Below are 23406 nucleotides of genomic sequence, written 5' to 3'. Positions count from 1 at the left end.
CAGATATTCAGGGTCTGGTGGCTGTGAATATTCTGTGCAGTTGATGCTGAGACCTTCAAAGGAGAAAAGTATGTTACATGTTGTCCCAGAAGTAAAGACAGTATACTATTTTTTCTAAACACAGTAATTGATCCTTAATGCAGATAAGCTCAGGAAGGATGTTATTAACATAACCCCAAAAGACTTACCTTTCTGAAACAATAAAGGTTTTCATATGTATGAATTGACTTAATAACTATTGCACTAATGACTCTGGATTACAATTATTTGTTTTTGTTTGAGACTTATAGGTGGCTCTATGCAAATTGTGGTGATGATGGAAATTAAATATTCATTAAAAATACCGTTACTGAATAATTCTAGCATAATAAGTAGCCTGCTTCATAATACATTATTATTCTCATAATGGTTGAGCAACTTGTATTACAAATGCATTCGATGAAGTAGCAACAGCAGTGGAGATAGCAGCATAAACATCATGCTCCACTGCCTGCCCTGTGCTAAAGAAATTACAGTGTGGGAGGAAGGAACATAACACTGCAATTGCTGAGACTGACAGCCAAGGAAGTGATGAAGTCTTATGAAATCAACAGCATGTTGGGTACATACTCTCCAATTATGATGGCAGGGTTTCACTAAAAGGTGGGCCTGCTATCATTATACATAAACAGAGTTGTTAAGACAGTTTCCAAAAGATCAAGAGCAGCATATATAGTTTTAAATAGATTATAAAAGTTGTTTGAATCTTGCAGATCTTCTCACACAGTCTCATCCTGTCTCCTACCAGTATAAAGTCTGTGCAATACTTTTTTGGTTTGGATTATTATTCTCATCTGCATCCAAAATATTTTGCAGCCCTGTCTTGTCAGAGTGGCACAGTGTCTTGATTCCACAGGCTCTGCTGAGAGCTTGGCTGTTAATCACCATGTTTGCAGCACCATGTGTATAATGCCTGTGCTACTTCCAGCTGTAGAGCACATTCCTGGGAAGACCTGCTTGGTAGGGTTTTTTGTTTGTTTTTCTGGGCAGAATGCAAGATTTATAAAATTTTGGGTTTTGTGTAACTGACCAGCTTCATTGTGAGTCATGACAGAAAGCAGGTTGCATTCATTTTTCTGTAAGCTGGTGCATTGCACTGTAGGCAATGTAGGTTGGCAAAGGGGGGAAAGATTAATTCTGCCTGGTGCCATCACTGGTGTACTGAGTAGGTTTGAGCTGCAAAGCTCCAAGTGTGCAACTCCCAGAAAGAAAATCTGTCAGCCCACAACACAAGCAATTTAAGGAAAACGTGGTTTTGATTTTGTTCTTCTCTTTTGCCTTAATTTCTCAAAAGATTTTGAGAAATACCTGTAAGAAAATTATCTATGCAGATTCAAAAACTGTATGTAATTTGAGGATCTCATCATAGATGTGGCTGGAAGGCAATTCCCAATTTACTGAATATGTACTATCTCAAACAACCACATGTATATAAACTTATCAAACTGCAAAACCTTATTGTTCTGGCTTGTTATAAAGCTTCTGAACTCACAATTGGTTAAAATCAACCTATTTTTGCACAAACACTGTTATTTCTGTTTTCATTGCTTTTTCTTCTTTTGGGCTTTCAAATAAAAAAAAAGTAAAAAGGAGGAAAAAAGCTAGAAGCACTTTCTTTAATTTGAATTGTCTTTCATAAGTGTGAGAAGCCATAATTAAACACAGTATTCTAGGTCAGGTCTTACCTGTACCTTGCAGAGCAGTACAGTTTTTCCTTCTGGGTATTCCTCACTTGTTATGTTCTGGAATTGCATACAACTTCTTCTTTAATGATTGTATTACTTTGTTCAGAGGAACTATGATCAATTAGCACAACCAATTCTTTGCTCTCCTTTTCTTTCCACTCAGATGCTTAAAGAAGAAATTCTTGTTGATAATTTCCAAGATGTATTTTTGTACCATTACTTTTCACCCTGTTTCTATCATGTAGATCTTCAGCATCCCCTCATTTTCAGTATGACTTTTGTAATATTTTACAACTTTGTGTCACCACATTTCTGCAGCATGTTTCTTTGCAAAGGTCATTACTACAGATATTAAATGAGACTCATCTCAAGTTTGATTCTGAACAAAAGGACCCACTTTTCTCTAGTTCAGCGATTCAGTTTTCATCTTCACCTCCCATGTAGTCAAGTCTGTGGTCACCTTTGTATTGCTGTATAAGTCCTCTTCTTGCCTGGCTTTTTGCAGATCATTACTGCACAAGTTTCACAATACTTTTCAAATGAGTGAGAAATTGTACTGATATTCTAGCAAAATATGTATTGCTCAAAATTCATCTTTCCATGCAGCTGCAGATTCTATTCCTATCAAAGTATTTATAGCACATCCATTACCAAAAAGTCCAAGAAACTGGTGGCAAGCAGAAAAATGCATGTTTGCATATAAACCTCCTCAGAGGACTACTGCGTTTAAACACTGAATGTTTTTCCTTCATGTGTGTAGTTTCACAAAGCTGGTGGCAGTGAATATTCTATGCAGTTGAATAGATTCTTCATGCATAAATGCCCAGAAAAATAAGGGATTGTTTGTATTGTCTTGTGTAAAACAGAAAGAAAATACAATTAAATAGTGAAATATCTCAAGTAAGGTTTTTTTAATGCTTGTTTATACAAAGCTACACATAGAGTAGGAATCATTTTACAATCCAAGTTAAAATAAGTTCTTTCAAAGAACACTTCAATAATAACTTAAAAGCAAAATAAAGAGAGTTTAAATTTTTTGGTCTATCTGGTATTTTTAAGTTCCATGATAAAATTGGTTAGTACCATTTTACAGCACAAAGAATAACTCTGCCACTGTTTCCTGTACAGTCCCAACGGAGAAACAGCTTTTTTCTCCTTTATTTGGTGACATTTTCTTTTTGGTTATTAAAAATAGAAAAGGACAGCTGCATACTTACATGTGCATTAACTTCATAAATTGTTAATCCTGAAAAGACATGCTGCTCACAGAGCGGGCAGGTTTGATGCTGCAGACTGCCATTCAGTGACTATCACCGTTTCTTTCGTTTGAAGCCATGCACATCAGACAATACTTGCTTCTCTATAAATTGAGCCCATTCTCAGGGTGTCCCTTGATACCAGCAAGATTTTAATTTATTTCTGAAAAAATTATGAAGTAAAAACAATAACTGACACGGTGGTCTAGCTTGTGTCCCGGAGCAGAAGGGAGTGGGAAGCAGGTTTGCAGCTTGTCTTGGAGCTCAGCATGGATGCTTCTCCCTAGAGGGTGTTACCTCCCATCCCTTCCCTGAGGGCTCTTGCCTTGGGTGATGCTGTCCTGACACACTGAGCCATGTGTAAACATGAGCAGGATGTCTGGCCCCACCACCCTCCTGGACCTCTTTGCAGGAAGCTGGTGCCCATTGTCCTGCATGGATATTCATCAAAGCAGCATTGGGCAGGCACCCCCAGTGACATGGGGAACCTGCAGTGGCAGGCAAGGCAGAAAAGGAACATGGCACACTCTTGTGGACACTTATGTACTGGTTGAAGAAGGATTTTTGTGTGGATTTCACCCAGTGCTATTTTTGTGAGCTCTGTCTCAGGTCAGATACTGCAAATACCATTTGCAAACCTCTTTCACCCATTCACTTCCCAGCTGTAAGCTTTTGCTTGTACTTTATCATTAAACTGAAATGTTTGATGTGCTTAGTAAAGTCCTTATCAAAGAAACATGAGGAGGATAAAACTTGAAATTTTTCATTGCTTACATGACAGGAGAGTGGCAAATATCTCTAAGCTGCATTCCAGCTAAGGTAAAACTGAAATCCACATCAAGAAGAGAAGATTTAAGCATATGTGGTTGAACTTAGATAGCTAAGTGCAGCATGTCATCCTAAGAAACTCAACTCAGCTATCACTTCATTCTGGAAACACTTGCAATCTCTAGCAGAGTTTCCCTGTTTCCAGGCTTTTAGCTGTCAGCATATGTCTGTGCCTGGACTGCCTGCTGAGGTTGTTTTACAAAGCAGAAAATAATTCATCATCTAAAAATGATGAATCCTTTTCTAACAGCTATGTTTTAAAAAATATATCTAAATAAAGAAACTATTAAAAATTAACTGTATGGGAAACACAGTAGTTCCAGTACAGAACATAAACCTAACAGATTTTTCTGATGATGGCCATGAAAACATTTCCAAGTTTTTGGAAACCAAGAGGTTTGAGCAGATGCTAAATGGGAGCTGAGAACCTCCAGGTCCAGCTGTGGCATTGCTGAATGTAGGAGTATGTCTGTCCTGCACATATTCAGGTTAATGTAGAGGAATAAAAGAGACAACAGAACCTGACTTGTCTTCTTATGTGTGAGCATGGTGAAGACCAGAGCACCTTCATCAACACAGCTGGCGTGCAGCTGGATTCACAGCAGTGTAACTGTGTTCAGAATCTGAGCCGCGCTATAAAAAAGGCAACCATATGAATAGCAGAACTGAAAATCTCATTATTGACTGCAACAATAGCAGTAGGAAGCAAAGGAGGTGATGATTGTGAAATATTGGCTGCCTCTACCTGCTGAGGAAATAAGGGTCATTTTTTGTGTATGGATATATTATATAATATTTTGCCATTAGTAGTAATGTATTTCTGTATCTGTATGTCTAGTACTGCATCTGTATTAACCATAGATGCTGCATAATCAAGAGATACCCATATTCTAACTGACTTATCATGCACATTACAATTACTTCAATTTTTTTCCCTTTCTGCCTTCTATTCTTTCATATGAAGACATTGAAATAAGTTCAGACAAATATAATAAAAGTGATCTGTGGAATAATTGTTTTGGTTATGTCACAGACTACAGTAGAGTGATGTAAGATGTGGGAAATATATTTAAAACACAGGTTGTGTTCACAAAAAAACACTAATATTTTTTCAGTGAAAAATGTTTCATCAAAAGTTCAAGTATTTTAACTACATAAATTTAAATTTTTTTTCTTAGAAAAAGAACGATAGTTTTAAGAAGACAAACAGGTGATTTTCAAAAGTGTGGAAAGTTATTAAAAGCTTTGATTACTTTTTTCTCTTAACTTATATGGATTTCTTCATTTATTTTACATTATTTTTAAAAAATACAAGCATTTCACTTACTGGAAAGAAAGAAACATATCTTAAAACAAAAGACAGAAGTCAAAACCCACCCTAAGCAAGAGAAGAAACAATTGTCCTCTTGATGCCAATATATTTTAAAAAATGTGATAACCCAACTATGATTAGATAATAAAAAAAAGCCCTGTGTTTTCTGTTTTCTTATTATGAGAAGTGTAAAATGTAAATGATATCATTGACAGTAGGTTGAAAAGTACAGTGAAAAAGATATTAAGTTTTCTGTGAAGAATGGTCTTTGTTCTAATACAAGGAACAGTTGGTGGTGTTTGTGTCATAAAGCAATTCATGACTGGTTCACAAAATCCAGTTTAAAGTCTTTCACTAAAGAAATAGAACTTATAGCCAAGATTGTGCCTCTTAATTCATGTTAGTATAATTAGCAAAGCCACCCCCAACTAGAGCAATGGATTACCACCACAGTGCAGGCACCATTCCCACTTGTGGGTCCCTGAAGCTTTTTTGTGGGGAAATAAAAGGGTATATTAGAGTTTTCCTTGTGTCACCAAGAGTCCTTGCCAGTGTGACTCTGCCATCCGTGACCTTGCCTGGAATACAGGCAGCTCTGAAGCTCTGCCCTTTGTGCTCACTAGGGGCACAAAAGCTAGATATGAAATGTGCAAGTTACAGTATCTTGTGAGAAGAATGTAGGACTCTATATCAGCATATTTTTCTTCCTTTTATCAACATTTGCTTGCAATTTTTAATTCTAATTTTTAAAAAATTGAAGGGGGAATTTAATAAACTTTTAACTGTAGAGTGAAAATCAGACAAAGTCAATCAGAAGTTCCTGGAGAACAAAACTTGTAATCCCTGGGCTTCCATTAATCCTTTCTACTAAAGATTTTGACTTCCTTTGCTCTCCTAAATTCGTCAATACACAATAGTACTGTGGCATACCACACACATTAGCAGACCAGAAATAGTAGTAAGGATATAAAAGGGGGACTATCTTCTACAGTCACACGAGAAAACTGTTAACTAGTTTATGATTTGGATTTTAATTTCTCTTGGTCCAGCTGTACCTTTAATCTATAACCCCAAAATAAATTTGGAATTTATTTATTAAGAAACTAGAACAATTTAATCTAATAAATTATTAGTATCCAGCTGTCATTTAATATTTTCAGCGGCAGGTCTTGAAGCTTTTTACAGAAGGGACAACTTACATTTTACAGGTGGAGAAACTTGGGAAGTGAAACAGAAGAACCCTGACTTCAATATTGACATTGAAAAGCAAAAGAAAATTACATTTTCAGGCAAGAAAACCAATTTGTTCAGGGTAACTGCCTTGAATTTAAAAGCTCAATGTACAGCTGAATAGGAAAGATACACTATCATTGGTGAAGCTTGGTTAAATTGTTTTGGTTTATAAGGGAATCAAAATAGAGGAAAAACAAGTATGTAGGAAGCAAAATATTACACTACAGGAAGACTGAGGCAATATAGCAAGAGAGGAGTATTTTTATCCGGGGTTCCTTTCTGGGGAATACTAAAAATGAGCAGGGCACAGACATCCCTTTCCCTGATATGTCACTGTACAGATTGCACTTGGAAATCTGAGACATTGCTCTCCCCTGCCAATCCTAAGGCACATACGCTGCTCTTTTTTTGTGGTTTTCTGTCTGGATGGTGACAGGAAAGAAGTACCGCCTCAACTGTCATCAGAAACATATTTCCATTTGCTTGGCTGTGTTGTTTCGCTGCTTCCCAAGAAGAATTCATTCAGCCTCCAGGGGTTTTTATCTGTTTGTGGGCTTATGTTATATAGTCAGAATACTTTGTTCATATGCATATAAAATACTTGATCATATAACTGATTTACAAACTATTCTGCTTTTAGCAGAGGAAAAATGAGGTGTTCTGTGGAAAGTGAATTTGTTATCCCTTACATATTGAGTAGGTTTTTTTACTTAAAAATATATCATAAATCATTTTAGTTTTCTGCATGTATATTCATATTTTCAGTAGCTTTAAACGAATGTTTTGAATTATTCCATTAGGGTGATCTAGAAATTTGGATCTAAAATAGGGAGTTGTTATAATTGGCATGTGTTTACATGGTTTAGGATGAAATGCCCCACATGTATAATTTTGTGTTACTTTATAGTTTTTCATGTACTGGACCTGAATGATAAAATAGGTGAATGGCATTGCTATGGTTGAAATGTAAGTCTCAAATATGCTTCATGCTGCATACATTGAAGTGAGAAGGACCTCACTGATGACCAGAACTGTTATTTAAGGAAAGCTCTCAGCAAGTATTTCTGGTATTTTCACAGCATTCTTGCAGGTTGAGAACTTTCTGTTATCCTAGGGACCAGAAAGGAAGGGCATAACATGTACAAATATGATTTTAAGTATATTCTGAATTGCTTTGGTGTTAATGGTTCAACCCTTAGGGTAATTAATTCACTGGATTTTTGCCCAGTTCATATATTCACTGCTAGTTCTTGGTAACCAAACATTACTGAGTCTTCATATCCCATTGTTTTGCACTTGATTACTGCCTATTATCATTCTGTTTCAGCCACCACGGTGGCTGAAGTCTGAAATAATTCTTTAACATATGATTTTTTTTAAGGCCTAAGCCATTGCATGGTATTTTGACAACTTCCTATTGTCATGTCTTACACACATTCTCTGAAGTCACATTAATTTATTTTGCATGCTAGAAGGAAAGACAAAAAAGAAAATTGAAAGAGCTGGAAGAAATGAAGATTTCCTATTTTTTAAAGCAAGTGACAGTGTAATTGACACAGAAAAGTTATGTGAGATGATACTCAGAAAAACAGAACTAAAAATTATCAAGGAAAACTGCTAGTTTATTATCGTAAATTGAATGGGGAAACAAGCCACAAACATGATGGTTGATCCTGTCTTTTTTATTGGTATTTTTTTTCTCCTCTTGATCATACTGTGACGACCCCCAAAGAGGAGAGTTTGTGCCAATAATTTATGAATAAACTTTCCTACAAAGAAGCTGTCAAAGCAAATATTTCTGAAACTGTGTTGGTCAGTCTCCCTCTGCTTTTCCTCATGCTGTACCCTCTAAGAGAAGCAGTGATTTTGACTGTGACTGAATCCCTGAAGTTCCACTGAAAAATGTTTCTGACTGGTAGACCTTATTTGAGATGGCATTTTTTACATTCCATGTATACTTTTGTTGAAAGTAAACTGTATTTGTCGGGGGCATTATAAACTCAATATATTTAATGTGTGTGTGTGTGAGAAGAAGGTGAGTAATTGCTTCATGCATGTTTCACATTGCTGTGTGCCATCGCTGAGAGGTATAGTCCTTTCCCATCAATGCACTTTCCCTTCCTCCCTCCAGTGCCTGTTGTTCTGGCACAAACATTTATGTGGCCACATAGGGAGCCACATCTGACAGCTGAGAATTTGAAATGAATTTAGGAAAAAAGAAATGTGAGTGGCTCAAAGAAGAGTGTTGCTTATCTGAGTGGAAAGAGATTCAGCTTCACATTGCTTAGAAGTCTGATAAGGGCTTTGCCAAACAGACCTGGTGGCTAAAAGACTATTTCACACTTGAGCAGATGCCCAACCAATATTAATATTTACAAAGCAGAATGCAGCATCCAGTAATGTGGTTGACTACAGACTGAAATGCCTGATTGACCAGCAGATAAATATGTTCTGAGAAGAAAGGGGAAGGTGAGAAAGGGGAGTGATAACAGTGGGCAACCTCAGAGGGACCCCCAGGGAATGGGGGCCTGTATCAGGGATAAACAGGGATACAGAAGTCAGTATCCCTCCCCAGCTCAACAGTACTTTCTCTGAATGTTATCTGAGGATACCAAATAGAATAGGAAATAGAACTGAGGATCTAAACCCACAGGTTAAGCAGCCATTTATAGTTTGTCCTGTGAGTCATGGGAGGGAGATGCATTTGGGACATGTTTCTCTAATGTGGAGGGATTGTCTTTCTTTTTGTCACTTCTGCCCTTTTAGAGCTTTTGCAAGTATGCTGTCAGCTTCTAATAATTTTTTTCCTTTTTGTAACTCAAGCCTGCATCTGAGGTGAAGAAAATGGTTATGAAAGAGCAGCTTAAAAACACTGAGCATTCTTGCCACTGAGATTCTCTGGTACTGTCCAGTATCCTAGGCATTGAAAGAAAAAGTTACCTCTGCTTTTAGCTGCAAGGGCTAAAGTAGAAGCTGGAAGATGAGTCTGTGTCATGGAACTCTCCCAGTGATCAGCATTAACAAAGTAAACTTACTCCCAGCACTAGTTAAGGAAAGAAGCTCCAAAGTCTTAAGGAAATTTACAAGAGCAGCACAATCAAATATCCTGCCTTTGATCATTCCCCTAACTCCTTTTTGTGGTGTTTTGAGAGTATCACTAGATAAGTCTTACTGACTTTCAAAGCCAAATTTATAATTAGGTGGCATTTAATATCAATTTCTTTTAGGGAAAATACTGCATCTAAAAGGTAACTCATAAGCATTGCTTATGGTCAGAACAAAATATTTTAGTTCTTAACTGAAAACCAGTCAAAAATAATGAGTCAAAAAATACAAGTTCAGAGCTGAACATTAACCGACTGCAGTTTGTAAATGAATGACAAGCACATCTGCCAGATATTGCCAAGATGTTACTGAAATAAAGCAATTGGGCCTATTCACTGTGACAAGTAAAGTTATGAAAGAAGCATGCTTTTTATAAAAGCTGTATTAATTTGTCATGTATACCAATGCATTCATTTCTGAGATTCTCCTTCAGGCATCAAAATTATTTTAAGTACTTACATTTTCAGATTTTGGGAAAGGGAACAATATTTTTATAGGTGGAGAGGAAAAAAAAATCAACCATTCTACATGTCAGATACTTTTATATCAAATTACTTTCATTCTAAAATAGCCAAATCACTCAACCATACTGCTGCTAGTATAATATTTGTATTTTATTGCTATTGCTCTGCTGGTAATGGAGAATGATATAGCATATGACCACCACTGAAGAATGTGGTGATTTACCCAGAATGTAACATGGAAAATGTGAACCATCTGGTTGGCTCTGGAAGTTTGTGTTGCCTGCTAGGAAATTGACCTAGCAGGTGACCTTACAATATTCTGTTAGCTGGGATGGACTTTTAAAATTTTGCTTCTAGGATTTTGCAGAAGACTTTGCAATCTGTTTGCTAAACAGTGCTTTCTTCAAGGGTAAATGGGAGGTTTGCCATCTTTGGCTGCAAAATATTGACCTAGTGATATAATCCAGAAATGGCTAAATCTGTCACGCATAATACTTGCTGGGTGGATATTGGCAGTCTTGGTGGTTTCCTGACTTTGAATCTTTTGCTACAGATTCAGCTTGTCTTATCTATTCCAAACTTTCCTATTCCAAACTTTTCATTTTCTTCTTGTATGTCCAGCAGTGCATTAATGTCATAGCCGTCTCTAACTTCACAAATAAAAATACCATCTTCGATATTGGACTCTGTTTGCAGTTGGATGTGAAAACCAGTGGTCTTTCCTGTCATCTTTAGCTTATCTGCCTAGAAAAGACGCTTTGCAGAATGACTTCAGAATTTTCAGATTAATGTATTTAATAAAAAACTGTGGTCTCTTCATTGGTTTTACTGGAATGCAACAAATTGCCTATGTCAGAATTTCCATCTCTCTCCTATTTAAGTTCTGTTTGGGCTAGCACAAAACTGAGCTGAAAAAGTAACAAATGGAAGAATGTGGGTTGGTTCAAAACAAGATTCAAGTGAACTATCTCGTGGATTCAAGCTGGGCAAAGAGTATTTGTTATTTATTTCTCTGTCATTCCATATAACAAAAATAGTTCCCTCTCTATATATTAATTAGTCTTTCTATGTCATGAATAATGATAATATTGAAAATACGGCTTAACTGGAAAGAAGCAAAGAAATTTTCCTCATTGGTTTATTTCACTCATTCTACTGCACCCTTTCTAGAAGTTAGTTTAACATCAGGTGGTAGTAAATGTGACAGTAAAATATTTTTATGTTGTTGTGTTCTTTTTTTTTTTCTTTTGAGACAAAGCACTTATCACTTACAGGCATGTGGCCCTAATCTGAAAGATGAATTGGTTCATTCACTTCAAGTACCACATAACCATTCACACACCATCAAGCTTAACACTATTAAAGGGTAATTTCCCCTGTGGGAGCTATGCCCAGTACAGGTGCTGTCGCTACACAGTGTCTTTGATCTTTCCATGGCAGGTAAGGAGATTTAAATAAGAGGCTTCATCAAGAGTGCAATCACAGACATATTCTTCCTATTGAAATACCCATGAAATAGAAAATAAACACTCCTAAAATCTTAGTACTCCGAAACATTACCAAGAAGTCTTTGCCAGGTGTACAGTTCCCACTTTGAAATTCTGTGTTGAAATCAAGGCATGTGAGATGCATCATGGGCTTGTAGAGGACAGAAAATATTGTGGGATAATTTGCATGTCCTGGTAAATTCTGAATGTAGTAAAGCAGTTCCAAGTAATCAAGGAGTATATTTTGCCTTCATCTCTTATAATCATCATGATTTCTTTGTAATTTTCCCATAATTTCTTTAGTTTATTATTATGTGTTCTATCAAAAGTGATAATTAAGTCTGTGGTGAAGTTTTCTTCAGAACATAATATTCATATGCTTTTGCTCAAACATTTAGACTAAAGTTCTATCTGCAGTAATTTTGCATCGTTTCATCTAAAGATGAATTGTCTAGGGAGGCCAATAAAAATCTGCTTTCTGAGTAAAGTACAGAAAAGTTATACAAATAATTTTTTTTTTTTCTTCAAGAGAGACAGTATTTTTTCACATTATTTTCTCTGTTAAATTGTTTTTCTGATAAGGTCTTTTTTTTTCCCACAAGAATGAACAGGCTTTTTTAAATTTAATAAATTTTCTTTAACTTAAGGTCACAGAGTATGTTGTCTTTGATTTAAATGCAATAAACAGTTATGTCTAAAACTTTCTTTAAATTTTTTGCAGTTTTGGACTCACAGCTCAGAATCATCTTATTAGTGAGGCCAAACCAATTTACATGCCCTGTAGATATGAATTTGAAGTTTTGTCAGAGCATAGGGCATGTTTACAAAACTGTTTTGATTAAGTATGAGTAACCTAAGTGCTATTCTTCATGTCAGAGAAGCCCTGCTGAGATTCACAAGCCTCTCTGTGGCAGTCTCATTTGCAGGCCACCATGCTTGGCTTTCCTAAATCACATAAAATTCAGGTTCTGCTCAAAGTACTGAAGCTGATATGTCAACAGCACTGGCCTTTTACCCAAGAGTTCAGAACTTAGCACAGTAATAAGTCAAAGCCTCACAGATACTAATTCTCCCTTATGCCTGAGGGAAGTCACCTTGCTTCTTCAAAATGAGTACTTTACCCTGAAGTAATCAAAAGTGAAAGGGACATTATTTTTAGGGTTTTTGAAGCTTTTCTACTTCGCATTGACTATTGCCAAGACCAAGTTGGGTCAAAAAACGTGAAAGGGTGAGCATTTGGTTATCCATAGCAATGCATCACTCATCTCAAAGGAGGAAGAAAATAGGAAAGGCTAAATTTCAATCGTCCTTTATCAAAAATACTTTGCTATTATGTACTAAGCATTCTTTGGATCAAGGCTTTAATTTAAGAAGTGGTTTGGAATTTTGTACCAGATGAAACCCAATTTGGAAACTGAATGCTTTTTTACTTGAAGCAATTTGATGCCACACAGCATAAGGACTCCTACACAGAGTTTTATTTCATGGAAATTTCTATGCTGAGCTCTTCAATTTTTCCCATAAGTGCAAGCTGTCTAGAGCAGAGCTTGTCAAGAGCATTTAGATATTTCTCATACTGAATATTCAGTTTTTAGCACTGTTTGTTTGGTATGTTCATAATGGATGAAGTTCATCCATGGCCAGGGGGACAGCTGATGACTGCACACCACTTAATTAATGTGTGGGCCTGCATATTAGCCTTAAAATAGACATTCAATGGGACATGGCCTTTTCCCCTCATCCCTTGTCCCCCAGAACTGAATGAGATGTAAATTGTGATAGCTAAACTTAGTAGTGAAGTTTTCCTGACAAACTGAGTGGACTTAAACCCACATAAACTCTTACTGCTAGGTCCAAGAAGTGGATTAACTTTGATTTTTGATAAACAGGACAGAGTGCAGTAGTCAGGAAATACCTTGTAAATTTGCCAGCCATAAAGGTACAGTTTTTACCTACAGATCTAGTGATAAGAGTCCAGCTGGGTCCTGTGCAGGGCTCGAAGTGAATTCATGTGTTGAGCTGAGCTCTTAAGAACAGGATTTTCTTCTAAAACTGGAAATACTATTATATGCCACTGAAAATGTCAGGGGTTTAGAGCTATCCTTTCAGAGCTCTTAAAAGTAATCTTCTTTATAAATAAAGTGAAATTAGACATAAAAGGTAATCATTTACCATTGAAGTGTGATATTAAGTACTCAAACTTATGGTAATGAAAGTGTTCCCACAGTAGCCATAGTCTGTCATCAGATTTCACAGGTGACTTCTCTCTAAGCTCTTAGTTTAGTGTAATACTCCCAGTCTTGGTGAAAGGTAATAAAAACCTAGATATATTAGATGAGTAAGTCATCAATGTGAGATTAGATGAGTATTCTTTTCTGTAATTTTATATTAATTATAGTTAATTTTATGTAGATTCTAAAGATTAAATCATGAAACACAATAGGTTTCATCTTACATTCACTCTGTCTATAAGGCAATTTTGAGAGAGGAGGTGGAGGAGAAATTCATTCAGGAGTTTAACATATCTGTGTTCCAGACTAAAGGTCCTGTGTAGCCTCTAAAAATAAGGACTTTCCACTTTGTGAAATAATGTGGGAAAAATTGCATTTTAAACAAAGTCATGTGTAATTCACATACAGCAAAAATTATTAATCAAACTGCAAATAATATTGTTGAATTAGATATTATTACTTCTGCAGATAAAAATAAAAACAACTTTTGTTCTCATTGCTATTATGTTCCTGAACCACCCAATATACTGTCAGTTTAAAACTCTGTTGCCCTCCTATTTTCATTTTTTATTAAATCTACTAGAAACATGAAATTTATTTACTGTTTCAGTATTTTACATCATTATTATGATAGCAATTTTGCTGCAATTTTTTGAAGACACTCTTGAAAGAAAAAATATTCTTAAAGATGTTTGTTGAAATTCTCAATAAATATAACACATTTACAAAACATGTATTGCTTATGCAGGAGTTAGTTTTGTTTATGGCTATTCATTTGAAATGAACTGATTTAATTAAGTGGATTATTTAATTAATTGGGTAGACTGTATGAGGTAGAGCTGAGTTTGGGGTTTTAAGTACATTTGAAGAAACAGGAAAGTGCGAAGATAAAATACCCTCAAGAACTTTTTTACTAAAATTACATCACAGAAAGACTCAAGATTTTTGGTTTGTTGGTTTGGTTTTTTAATTGGTTTAGGTTTTTACTTAAATCAACAAACAGGCTTTATTTTATAGTGCTAGCAAGGGAATTCATAAAACTCCAATCAGTTCACTTCTTTTATGTATATTTTCTGAAACAATAGTAAAAGATAGCATATTTTCAGCAGATTTCATCCTTCTTGATTGAGGTGGGGCATACTGAACATATATAAAGTGTTGGTTATGGTTTTTTCCCAAATGACCATTTTTATATCAGCTTCAACTCATCTGCATGTCTTGCATCCAGCTATAACTATTGTACTCCAGAGCTAAGATTTTCCATTATTCATTTCAACACAGTAGTTACTAAAATAGCTAACTGCAGCAGTCTATGCATATGTTCACAACTTTTTTTACATTTTGCAATAAAAATAAACTGAATTATAAACAAAAAAAATCATCTTTGAGACACTGCAGGAATAAAGTAGCTGAGTGAGGAAATTAATTCATGCATCTGACACTGTGCATACGGGAAACCAGGTATTTGACCAAAGAAAGGAGAATCTGAAAGAATTATTTGGGTTGAAAGGGAACCTTTAAAGGCCATCTAGTCCAACCCCACCCCGCAGTGAAGGTTCGACATCTTCAACTACATTGAATCACTCAGTCCCATCCAGCTTAAATGTTAAACAACAGTCCCAGTCCCTTAAATGTTTCCAGGGATGGGACATCCATCACGTGTCTGGGCAACCTGTTCCAGTGCCTCATCTCCCTCACTGCAAAAACTTCCTTTGTTATATCTTGTCCAAATTTACCCTCTTTCGTTTAAAATCATTATTCCTTTTCAAATTGCAACAGGCCCTGCTAAAAAGCCTCTCCTCCTCTATCTTGTAGTCCCTTTAGGACTGGAAGGCTGCAAAAGATCTCCCCAGAACCTTCAGTTCTCTAGGCTGAAGAACCCTAACTCTCCCAGCCTGACTCCCTAGGAGAGGTGCTTCACCCCTCTGAGCATCCTTGAGGCCTCCTCTGGACTTGCTCCTGTAGGGCCATGTTCTTCCTGGGCTGGGGCCCCAGAGCTGGACACAGCACTGCAGGTGGGGCCTCATTACAGCAGAGCAGAGGGGCACGATTCCCTGCCTGGCCCTGCTGCCCACGCTGCTCTGGATGCAGCCCAGGATGTAGCTGACTTTCTGAGCTACAAGCCTGTTAAGATTCAGTGAGAGATGCCGAATAAAGATGCACATGAGTCCATATGCCAAAGTCAATAATACAGATTTTATTTGGCAGTAAATGTGAGGTAGAGAAATAGAAAAAAATAGAAAAGGGGGGCTGGGGGTGGAGGGGGGAGAGAGAGAGAGATCAAGCAGAATACAGTCAGCACCCATAAATCCAGCATCATCCTGTTGGCCATTCTTCACCCTGGACCTCTTGGTGGTGAGGGTCCCAAGATGGTTAAAAACTTTTTACTGTCTACACAGTTGGCTTATTCTATTGGTTAAATGATTTCCTCACTTCTAATGCTATATAGTCCTATGCTCAGTCTCTCTTCTTTTGGGTTGGTGGGCCATGAGTTGGCAGTCACGATCTCCCCCTGCCGGAACTTTTACCCCATCGGAGCTGACTTCAACATAATTGCTGAGTTGGCTTGCCCTGTGGCCTCCAAATTCTGCATTCTCTTTGCCCATTGTTAGTGATACATCCTTCTCTCCCAGCCTTGTTAGCCTTTCCCTCAGCCTGAGGTAACACCTGGACAGGAGAACCACCTTTATATTATCTCAAGTTCCCACCATGGTGGCTTATCTTACTGTAAGCTCCAGGTATCCACAGAAGCATATTTGGCACGGGTGTTCAGTGGTTATTGGTGGTCAGAGATACCATCTGTCCCATAACTTGGGGTGATCTTTGATATGCATATGTGATAAGCACATGAGAAGTTGCTTCTTTAGGCAGTTTGCCTCAGTGGGAATTCTTGCCTGGATACATTACCCAGGATGTGCTACCCAGATCTTCCTCCACCAGGCCTGGAGTGAGTGACAGTGCTATCCTGTCACTCCATCCTGTGCTTATCTCTTGACAAAGTCCTTCTGTGGTAACAGTGCTTGAGTATGATTTCTTTTGTATTAAGACTGCTGTACAAATATTTAAGAAAATAAGTGTATACAAAAACTGAAATTAGACAAGCAGAATATCATTATTTTATGCTTTTAATGCTTCATGTGTGGTATTTTTCTCTGATGCAGGAGATAGAGCTAAAACTGGTTTAAAAAGTTATTCAGACTGTACTTTATGAATATGTGCAGCAATTTATGTAAATACATGGTTACAATTTTCAGCCAATAGTTTCTGGCCATTGTATGATTTGCTGTGGTTTTTGGCCTATTCTTTCTCTGACTGGAGCTCTGTTGCTCAGGTACTTTTTGACCAGGAAGTCTGAGAGGATTTCTTCTGGTTTCTGTTTTGGTTGTCATTACTGATAGAAGCAAGTTTTCACTTCAGAGAATTAAGTTCATAAGTTTCTAGATAATTTTCTATGCATATTTTCTAGTGATTGAGAGTGATTCTTTTATTATATGGTTCTCAGGAAATGTTGGCTAAAATCTGCACAGAGAGCAACACAGATGAGGAGTAAATACAGTCAAAGTAGATGTAATATGCCTTCCTGATCATAGAAATATCTTTGAGCTATTCTTTCAAGTATATTCGACTTTGGAGTCTAGTAGCCCCGAGCTACCCTGGATTTGGCTTGGGTAGAATTAATTTTTCCTCTCAGTGGCTTGAACTATGTTTTGGATTTGTGGTGAACAGAGGGTAGATAACATGTTTTTGTTATCTCCAAGCAGGGCTTACCCAGAGCCAAGGCCCTTTGTGCTTTTCATAGTGCCGCACTGGTGAGGGCACTGGGGGTGTGTGGGAGGCTGGGAGGGGACACAGCCAGGACAGGTGACCCAAACTGACCAAGGGGATATCCCAGACCGTGTGAGATCGTGCTCAGTACATAAAGTGGGGGGAAGCAGGAGGAAGGGGGTGGGCATTGGAAACAATGGTATTTGTCTTCCCAAGTCACCGCTACATGTGATGGAGCCCTGCTTTCGAGGTGGTTGCTGAACATCTGCCTGCCAATGGGAAGCAGGAAATTAATTCCTTGTTTTGCTTTGCTTGTGTGCACAACTTTTGCTTTCCCTATTGAACTGCCTGTATCTCAACCCATGAGTTCCCTGGCTTTTACCTTTCTGGTTCTCTCCTGCATCCTGCTCGTGGGGTAGTGAGCAAGTGGCTGCGTGGTACTTGGATGCTGGCGGGGGTTAAACCATGATACCACCATAGTAGGGGTGATGAATAAGCCCAGGTAAAGGGCTAGCTCACTTTCTAATTTTCTATGAGAGATGCTGCTAGATAAGACAATCAAAGGAAAAAGTGTCTACTGGAACTGCCTGGAGGAGAAGTGCTGCCTGGGAGCTGTTTGGAGAACTGGGCAGTGGAGAAAGCAACAGGATATATCTTTGCAGAGGAGATGAGTTGGAGAGGACCGAGATGCAGTGACTCACTTCAGCCTCTCCAAGTTGGGGAACCAGCAGCTGTGAAGGTCCTGGAACAAACAGCATCAGGAGAGACAGGTTGCAAGTCAGTGATTATTTTAGTGTTACATATGGACTTGGCAGTGTCAGGTTAGGATTAGACTTGATGATCTTAAAGATCTTTTCCAACCTAAATGATCCTATGATTCTGTGTGCACAGTGGAGCAAATATACCTTCTCTGAGTTTTTAAGAGCTATTCTGCACTCCTGGAAAATAAGTAGTTTCAGGTAGACTGAACTACTTGAACGTCTTTGATGTTATCTTGGAATGGCTGAGGAGGTACAGTGAAAAGTGTGGCAGCAAAAAGGGCAATAACTAGATGTTTTTTTAATTAGAAATGTAGCTAAATTTATCTAGTAATCCCTGGTGTTGAAAATTCAACAAAATTCAAATCTTTTGTAGATCCTGCTGTATATATTTTAAAATTCTATTGGGTTTCAGCAGGCAGAAATCACTGTGAGGAAAACCTCCCCTCTAGCAGAACTGTTGCTTCTGTTAATAACACACTACTGAGAAAGCAGTGCATAGGTATATAAAGAATTCTTTGTGAGGGAGGATTTGTTAATTTTTAAAAGGAGAGATGTGGGAGAAACTTGTGTTTTGATTCAAGTCATTGTGAATTTAGGCAATTCAGTGGAGCATACGGCACTCAGTGCTCTAAGGTACTGAAACCTCAGGGCTGTATCCAAAAAAGTATTTAAATACCTACCTACTGTCATGCTCCTGAATAATCTTATAGCAGGAAATGGATCTTTTTTATATTCTTGAAGGTGTATTTCAATGTGCTTTTCTGAAATAGGTCCTTAGTACATTGCGGGTTTGAGCCCATGAGAAGCAAGGAGTACCAATAAAGAACTAAGTACAAAGCAACCAACAAGAAATACCATCTTGATATATGAAGTTGCATCAAAAGAAATGGGCAGGAAAGAGATTTGAGAACTACTGAGTACTGCAAACAAAAAGCTTTAGTTTCTTAGTCATAGAGTGTGTTGTTATATTTGAAGAAGCCGAGATTGTAAACTAGATTAGATATTGATGTTAATCATGTTACTGAAAATCAGAGTAACAATACTGAAATCACTGTCTGATTAACGACTCAGTTTGATAATTGCATGTTGCAAAGCCAGAGTAGTTCAATAATGCCAGCTGACTCTCAATTTAGCATATTCATAGAATCATTTGAGGTATGAAATGAAGTGCTAGATACAACAATAGAAGGAAGGCATGTAAATCTATTTAAGAAGGTGAACAAACTTATGAAAGAGAAGAAGGAGGGAAATCACTGCAGCCATGTGTTAAATATTTGGGTTGAATATAATGAAGTAGAAAATTGCTTCTGTTTTTCACTCTGCATAATGTAAGTACAAGCCCTATAGGATTGTTATCTCTGACTCTTGATTATTCATGGGTTTCTCTAGATGGACTACGGAAATGGGACACAGCATCCTGAGATGCTGTTTAAAACAAAAGAAAAGCAGGTTGTTGAATGCTGCTATTGTTTGACTAATCTTTCTTTTCTTCTGTGTGTTGCTTCCTTTTGTTTTTCCCCGTCTCATATAAAATACTGCAATCTTCTTATGTTCCTTTGAGTCACAAAACTGCACTGTCAAAAAGACCACTGGGGTGTTCATGTTGCTTCTGCATTTTTTGTAATTGTAATTGCATTTTTTATTTGTAATTCTGAGCAACAAAATGCTAAGTGAATCAAAAATCTTGCAAATCTGTCCCAGTGACCAGAGGTAGAACTGTCATACTCTGAGTTTTGGTACTGGCAATGGCAGTAAACTGATGCTGGTGTCTGGATAAGCTGTAGGGATAACCTAGTTTTCAAAAGATATTTACATACCCAACCTGTTTGGAAGCCTTTAGGATTTGTAGGAAAAACACAACTGCCACTAAATCCCCACTCTGTTTTCATTTAGATCCTTAGATATCTTTGAATTTTTTCCCTTTAGTGAATACTTCAGTCCATTTCAAAACTCCTTAAATTCCATAGATATTTCTGTCATTTTTAGATAGTGTCCTAAATTAAGATTGTGACGTTTATATGATGTCAGCATAGCATCATTTCACTTCACAGCTGGAGTTTTCAAATAAGTCTTCAAAACTGAAAATGTTTGTACAGATTTAGTGGCTACCACTTATTTTTCACATTAATATTCTGCATAAGACTTCAAAACAGAAATTATATATGGAGGGAATAAGAGCCTAGATCTGATTTTCATGCATGTAAATTGCTGAGCAGTGCCTGCCAAGAGGCTGGTGGTCTGCTCCCCCTGCCATGGCAGAGTGCCTCTTTACCCAAGTAACTTCATAACCTCCTTTTCCCTGCCAGCCTGTGCAGCAGGAGGTGTACAGCTGAATTCTGAGCTTGCACCAAGTCTGGGTAACAACTGACAGTAAGAAGTGCAGTGAGATCATTACAGGATAAAAAACCCCAAAACCCTAAAGACTCTGTCAGCAGTGAGTGATCTCTCCGTTATCCTAGGTTTAATACTCCTTTTTCTGTCTAGAGCTTCTGCAGACTTGACATCTGCAGAGCACAGTATCAGTCGACTGTTCAGGCAAAGTGAATTAAGAGCTTCCAAAAAAAATTAAAATCAAAGTCCTTGGAATATTTTTATTCAAGTGAAGAGCTTGCAAATTGTACAGTAGTATTTCCCTTATACAACCGAATCTAATTTATCACAATAAACTTCTTGCAGTGTAATAGCAAACTAGTTCATTTAAACTTGTGTGCAAAGATTTCCAGTGCAGCTAATTTGTGAGCATCGTGCATGCTTCGTTACCTGGATTCTGAGGCAGGCAGTGAAAGTATTCTTGCTGTAAACATTTTTAGGAGTGAGAATTTTGAGGACCAGACCTTCGATTTGTTTACCAGTTGGGTATAGTTTTTGTTGCCTACTAGGAAATGAGAATAACTTTTGCCAGCTGAGACTCTGAATCATGTTTTTCTAAATGGTATCTGATCAGTTTTATGTGTAAAGCAGTGCTTGCTCAATACTTTTTCTCTCCTGCTTTTTCTTAGGGCCCCCACAGCGAACCGTTTCCCCCAAACAAGACCACGAAGAAAGGAAGCACGACAAAGTTTTGGACAAGGGCAGTGAAAGTGGGACTTCCTGTAACGAGCTGTCCACCTCGAGCTGTGACAGCCACTCGGAAGCAAGCACCCCTCAAGAAAACGCCACCAGCACTCAGCCATCCACAGCCCACCAGCCCAACACTCTGACGTTGGATCGCCCGTCCAAGAAGGCCCCGGTGCAGTGGATGCCAGCGCCAGACAAACGCAGGAACAGTGAACTCTTTCAAACTCTCATTAGCAAGTCCAGAGAAACAAACCTTTCCAAAAAGAAGGTGTGTGAGAAGCTGAGCATTGAGGAAGAAATGAGAAAATGTATTCAAGATTTTAAAAAAATCCACATTCCAGATTACTTCCCAGAGCGCAAACGTCCCTGGCAGTCTGAACTCTTACAGAAATATGGGTTATAGTAATCAACTGTTTCCTGACGTATCTCTGAGGCATTTGATATTTGTTACATTGCCTCTTACTGATGTCCTCCTCCTCCTGGCCAACTCTGCCACCAGAGCTATTCCTGCTGCTTATTTCTTTCTGTGAACAGTGGATGTTGGATAGTACATGTTTTTCTTTAAATATATATATATATATAAAGATAGAAACTTTAAAAATGCAAAAGGTGTCTCATCTAAACCACTTCATAATAGCAAAGAAAAAATTGCATGGTCAAGAAAGATGGTTTTTGAACCACAGTTTGTTGAGCTTCATTATTATTTTGGAACATAACAAATAACAATCTCAATCATCAGTTAACATCTCATTTTATGTCACCATTAAAAATGACTCAGACTTACTAAGGATGAAGAAAAACAGGGTTTAAAATTCAATTGAACTGGGTTTGGAACTAATTCCCAACATTCTCTCAATGTTAATGCAATAAATCAAATACCTGTTTTGCATGAGCACAATATTACAAATAAATCACACAAGAGCAAGAGGTTGTCTGTTGCTTGGAGAATTACTTGTTTGATACCAAGCCTATAAACGTAAAATGTCTAAAGGATTGAATTTACTTTGTTCTGGATCTGTGATTTTTTTGTGTGTACAGTGTTCTTTCTGTATGTAAGGATGGTGTAAATATGCCTTATATTGTTTTATTATTGCACCAACAACGTTCATCTATTAGTGCTTGTCAGGATTATTTCTGTGAAATGCGAATTTATGGCAGATTGTGAAAACTGGTTTGATGGTCTGAAAGTTTTTGTTATGTTAGTCGCTAAAAATGGAGAAAAATAAAAGAAACTTTAATGTATTTATTAAAAGAACCATCTAGTAGATTTTCTTGGCTGTTGTTGTTGCCTCTCCTTTTTAAATAGAATCAAGCAAGTTTTTACTTTTGTTCAGTGTTTTCATAACTACTCTGCTGGAAATAAAAAAAACAAAACAAAAACATATTTCAAGAGTGAGAAAAAGTATTTAGGGTAGTGCAGTTTAATTGGAACTGCCATACAGACCCTAAGAGAAAGAGAATTATGCTAAGAAGCAGAAGAGGATGAACTGAAAAACTGAGTGGTTTTACTAGCAGAGCGGAAAGCAGTTCCAATTTGACAAGTTCACAAAAATCAGCTTAGAAATAGAAAATTTAGAATACCACAGCAGAGTATGCTACATTTACAAATGAAAAGTTTCTGTGAATAGTCAGCTCTGTATGGCAAAGCTGTTATCTCAGCCCATATACGGGAAAATAAATTCCTTTCTCATTACAGGAACACCAAGAAAACAACTGTGGTTCAGACAGCCACAGCTGAAATGGGTAAGGACTGCTGGAGTTCACAAAAGAGCTGCTGAGTTCTTACAGATTTCAAATTATTACTGTGAGCACACAAATGTACACATCCACATTTAGAAGGGTTAATCTCCATACATGTTCTATAGCGCAAACTGCACAGTTGTATAAGAATAGGTGGTTTACATCTTATGGTAATTTTAAATGGTTTAGCTAAAATGGTTTATAGTTTTTAAATGGTTTTAGATAAAGAGGACTTATTGAATTATAATTTCCAGGGTTATTCCTGATATCTGTATTACTTTTTAGTCCTCTAAAAGGCCACTTCAAAAAACTTCGGATAGGTTTTTAGAAGCAACTTCATTCACTAATTCTTTTCTTAACCCATCTAACTAGTTGTTCTCCTATTCAGATAGTTAGTTGACTTCAACATATTTTGACAACATTTTAATAACTTGAAGGACCAC

General features: G+C 37.3%; 1 protein-coding gene across 1 annotated transcript in view; it reads left to right on the top strand.

The window, feature by feature from the left end:
* KCTD8 (potassium channel tetramerization domain containing 8) overlaps nucleotides 1-22488 on the top strand; it is a 90220-nt gene extending 67732 nt beyond the window's left edge. The window contains exon 2 of the mRNA XM_059470530.1: nucleotides 21166-22488. Within this exon, the coding sequence (XP_059326513.1) occupies nucleotides 21166-21626 (461 nt within the window). The 3' untranslated portion in view covers nucleotides 21627-22488. The remainder of the gene's footprint in view (nucleotides 1-21165) is intronic.
* Nucleotides 22489-23406: the final 918 nt, after the last annotated feature.

Source organism: Ammospiza nelsoni, chromosome 4, assembly GCF_027579445.1.
Source record: "Ammospiza nelsoni isolate bAmmNel1 chromosome 4, bAmmNel1.pri, whole genome shotgun sequence".
In the NCBI taxonomy this organism is placed as follows: Eukaryota; Metazoa; Chordata; class Aves; order Passeriformes; family Passerellidae; genus Ammospiza; species Ammospiza nelsoni.
The sequence above is the reverse complement of the archived record's forward strand: the minus strand, read 5'-3'. Positions and strand labels throughout refer to the sequence as shown.